General features: G+C 32.7%; 1 protein-coding gene across 1 annotated transcript; it reads right to left on the bottom strand.

Annotated features, from left to right (window-relative positions):
- Positions 1 to 1,473: 1,473 nt before the first annotated feature.
- On the bottom strand, positions 1,474 to 3,891 carry LOC123318749 (fatty acid-binding protein, liver-like). Its single transcript, XM_044905480.1, has 4 exons — positions 3,734 to 3,891; positions 3,020 to 3,189; positions 2,187 to 2,294; positions 1,474 to 1,598 (listed from the first exon to the last, which is right to left on the bottom strand). The coding sequence occupies exons 1-4, from the start codon at positions 3,801 to 3,803 to the stop codon at positions 1,539 to 1,541; spliced, it is 408 nt and encodes a 135-aa protein (XP_044761415.1). The 5' UTR covers positions 3,804 to 3,891; the 3' UTR covers positions 1,474 to 1,538.
- Positions 3,892 to 4,200: the final 309 nt, after the last annotated feature.

Raw genomic sequence — 4,200 nt, 5'->3', positions numbered from 1 at the left:
AAATACATGAAAAATAATATTATATATACTCCTTTGATCGGGGAATCAACGCTTGATGAAATCATTCTCGAATCAAATTATGATCTAATAGGTCCATTCAATTATCATTACTTGATACTCCTTCAAAATAAATAGAAATGTAAATGTCTCTAATTGAAAAAGATTTGTTAAAAAACCTATTAATTACGAAATAATCTTCAGGAACATCCATTTCTTGGACTGAAAGTTAAAGTTGCCTTTTTTTCTGAGAAATGGGAAAACTAATTTTCTTCTTCTTTTCCGATTGTGATATGATGGCATGAAATATCCTAGAAAACCACAAATCAATAGGAGGTCTGTAGCGGGAAAAAGTATCATTAAAATTTGAATGGGTTGTGATTCACTCTCAAAATAAAATAATTATATTTTAGTTCATTAAGAAGAGGTACCGTAGATTCGGATGACTTCAATTTGTCAAATTTCAACGTTGACCTATTTTATAGAAAGAGTTTCAAATATGCTTAATGACTCAGACTATTGATTAGGATATAAAACATGTTTCAGAATTCTGATATAAATTAAAAATAAAATAAAATATCCTTGTCCCAAGTCACAAACTGAGCTGGGAGGCTTGGGACACAAGTTGAAATCCATTGATTTCTCAACTCTCGAATGAAATAGGTGACTTGGGACGGTGTATTAGTTTTGAAAAATTAGAATTTATGATTATAAAGTTGAAATTCGGTAAGGATATTGAATGATAAACCCCCATTACAGCGAAAGTAAATATATTGCTATGTAAATGTAAAAAAACTAAAAAAAAACAAAAGAACTTTGATTTCTTTCATTCTTAGGTGATTTCTTTGTGGAAATAACGTAAATAATAATATCCTGCGAAAAATCGGCATATTTTCTGCTGCCAATGCGCTGCTTGTATCTATTCGGCATTGTCACAAGTCACCCAAGTCACGAAACAACAAAATAAATGAATGAGATCCGTGTTGACGTTTGATTTGTAAACAACCTTGTTTCATGACATATCTAATATCCCAATGTCCCACGTATCCAGAAAAAAAAATTACTCATGCACAAAGTGAAACAAATGTACAGGACACTAGGAAGTATAAGGGCCATAAAAAAACGCGCTTTTACTCTTCTGAATTCGTTAATTTTTCCTGTCAATTCAAACGCTCTGGTCTCGGCAAACTCAACAGGAATTAATTGTGAAACTAACCGAAAAGACGCTGCACAATTTTATAAGTTTGTCCCTTCACTCATAAATGGTAAGAAACAAAGAAATCTGCAAGGTGGTAATTGTCCCAAGTTACAGGACTGTCAAAAGTCACCCGAATCTACCGGTACATATCCTGTTGTAAAAAGGAACAGCCTGTATTCGTTTTTAGCCGTCGGTGGTAATTTTAATGCTTTCAGCTCAATCTTTGATGCACAAACCAGGTGATTAAAAGAATGGAAATTTACTCAAATTAGAAAGAATAGGTAAATAAACATATATTTATCCTGGGAATATCATTATTATCATTCTGGATTTACATAAACTTTCACAGCCTTTTGAATACACGTGTTGCAACAGGGCAACTTGGTTCGTCGTCTTTGTAGACCTGAAAAAAATAGATATATTGTATTGACTTGACCAATTATACTTGATGAAAATTTAAATTAAACTACAAACTGAATACATGATTAAAACTAACACGTATAGATCAGGTGATGCAGGAGATTTCACCTTCAGCCATCCGAAGATGCTTTTTTGATAGAGAAACACGTGTATTGGTTAAGTAACTTATATTACTGAAAATCACATTCATCAGATTATGGTTTGATAAAAATATTACTGCAGGTAAGGCTATAGTGAGAATATGGCCCATAATTGATAGATATTCCTAATTTTTAATTTATTAAAACCGAATCACGTTATTTTCACTAGAAGAGGTTATTCAAACACATAATTCGAGAGTAAATGAGATTCGCTGGTAGACCCGGGGTTTTAAAAAGAATGTTTTTTCAACTGAAGTAGTTGTTCATAATTCACTGCAACGAAATATAGGACTACTTCAATTTTAATAATAGTACGTACATAGATAGAATCACGTTTTACTAAGAACAAAAATCATAGCTCGAGAAATATATTGAATAAAATAAAAGAAAATATTAAAAATGAATTATGAAGAAAAACTACAGATACTCACAATAGTGACTTCATTTCCATTGAATTTGTATGTTCTGGTTCCAGTCCTTCCCTTTGGAGTTTTAGAGGTCATGACGATTGTGTCATCACCTTGCATCACAGTAGTAGTCTGCAAATATAATTTTACTTGTAGTTCCTCAAATTCCTCAAATTATCGTATATCGTGATGAACGTTTAAAAATTTTGTTTAACTTTCAACAGGATAAAAATTATATGGTGCAGCAAATTGCAGAACTTGAATCTGCAGCTGTTTCAGTGGCATGGGTATTCTGACAAATGATTACAAAAAGTTGCTTGCTCAGGTTCATATCTTTTTTATTCTAATTTATATTTGGAATAGCGATGAAATATTTTAAAGACTTTGGGATTAATGGAAAATTTTATATAATTTGTCTTTGGGTGGATCATGAATCTTTTTCTTTTATTAGGGACGGATTGATTCTTAGTTACCTAGAATAACATTTCTCTCGTAGAACCGGGCCTTGACTGAAACAATTCTTTTCAATCAGGAAAAAGCAACTGAAAAGTTAAGGTATATATAAGAAATTCTAATATATAAGCTATATGCGAATAGGTTGTTTCGCCACAATGAAGAAATTCTGAGAGTAGCCCAAAGAGCGATGTAGAGTCAGGCTTAGAATAACTAAGGGCCAATTTCACCAATAAACGGTGAGAAAATTCGCCTAACATAAACTCAGATTGAAATTTAAATAAACTGTTTCTAACATTCAGGTTTGTTCATAATAAAATGAGCTATACCAAACAAAAATATTCATGCTTGTATATAATGTTATAATGAACCGAAAATTCATACTTTTATGCAATTTGTCTTACCTTTACGGTGACACCAAAAGGTAATTTTTCATCGATTTCCTTGTTGAGGATATACTCAACATGGAGATCCGGCATCTGGTCAACGTCTACACAGATCTTGTCACCTTCGTGTTTGATGTCATAGGTGGGCTTGATTTTATCGACTTCTTTGGCTTTGTCTTCAGGTAAGCCTTAACAAAAAAAAAAAAAATATGTGAAGGGTTGGAAGAGAAAGCTATTCAGAACTGAAACAAAATCTCCACCCAATCTGTGAACAACTGTATGGCTGGTGTCTTGTTTTTACTGAATATGCAAAATATCTCGGTTCTGTAGTCATGAGAATGCCAACAAACTAAAAATAGTCGTTAAGTTTTATGAAATCATTAAATTTTTTGCTTATTGACTAGATTTTTCTACAGAGTATAGAAACAAGATTAATGAAATCTTTAAGTTATTCTGAAGTAATTACGTGACAAAGAAAAAAAGGGATGCATTTTCAAAAGTATACAGGGTGTCAGTGAATAAATGACCCAAACTTCAGGGCAATTCTGCGTGAATAATGAATTGTTTGCTTTATAACTTTTTCCCATGAATGCTTCGTTTTTTGATATACCGGGTGTTTAAGCTTTCCTCGAAAACTGACCTATCACTTTATGCATTTTTGAATGCCCCTCTTCAAATACTTAAAAAATGGGCTTGTGCCTTGCGTAGTAGTAGAAGGAGAAAAATACTTACCAACTCCAACGAGATAAGCACTGAAATTCTCGCTTTTCACGAGTTCATATTTGCCGGTAATTTGCACCATTTTGTATTTTCTCGATGACGTTTCTTGACGATCTGATGCAAGGAATTATTTACGAGCCCTTTTATAGGATGCACTTTTCAAGTTGATATAAATCAGTTTTATGAAATCGACGTAGCCTATTTCATGGGAACTGGGGGACAAAGTGTAAGATGTTTTTAATCATAAGATAAACGTGAATCAATGTAGAGGAGAACCCTGATGGAAATTATTCTTATCAGATAAGGAGCGGGAAAGTGAGATTTCGAAAGTAGCGGATTATCGAAACTGGCTGACATGCAAGAAAAACTATTGATTCTTGACCCTGGATAATAAACTACACAAATGTTGCCCGCTTTCACATTTAGAAAGATTTTGATAGCGCTGAAAATAAAAAAAATCAATATCTAGTTATCCTACT

This window comes from Coccinella septempunctata, chromosome 8 (assembly GCF_907165205.1).
Source record: "Coccinella septempunctata chromosome 8, icCocSept1.1, whole genome shotgun sequence".
NCBI lineage: Eukaryota > Metazoa > Arthropoda > Insecta > Coleoptera > Coccinellidae > Coccinella > Coccinella septempunctata.
This window is presented reverse-complemented; position numbering and strand designations above follow the sequence as displayed.

Coding starts and splice junctions, on each gene's coding strand:
- LOC123318749 (XM_044905480.1), bottom strand. CDS start 3,803: ATGGTGCAAATTACCGGCAAATATGAACTCGTGAAAAGCGAGAATTTC. Junction 2,295..3,019: donor CTTTTGGTGTCACCGTAAAG/GTAAGACAAATT, acceptor TTATATTTGCAG/ACTACTACTGTGATGCAAGG. Junction 1,599..2,186: donor ATGGAAATGAAGTCACTATT/GTGAGTATCTGT, acceptor TATTTTTTTCAG/GTCTACAAAGACGACGAACC.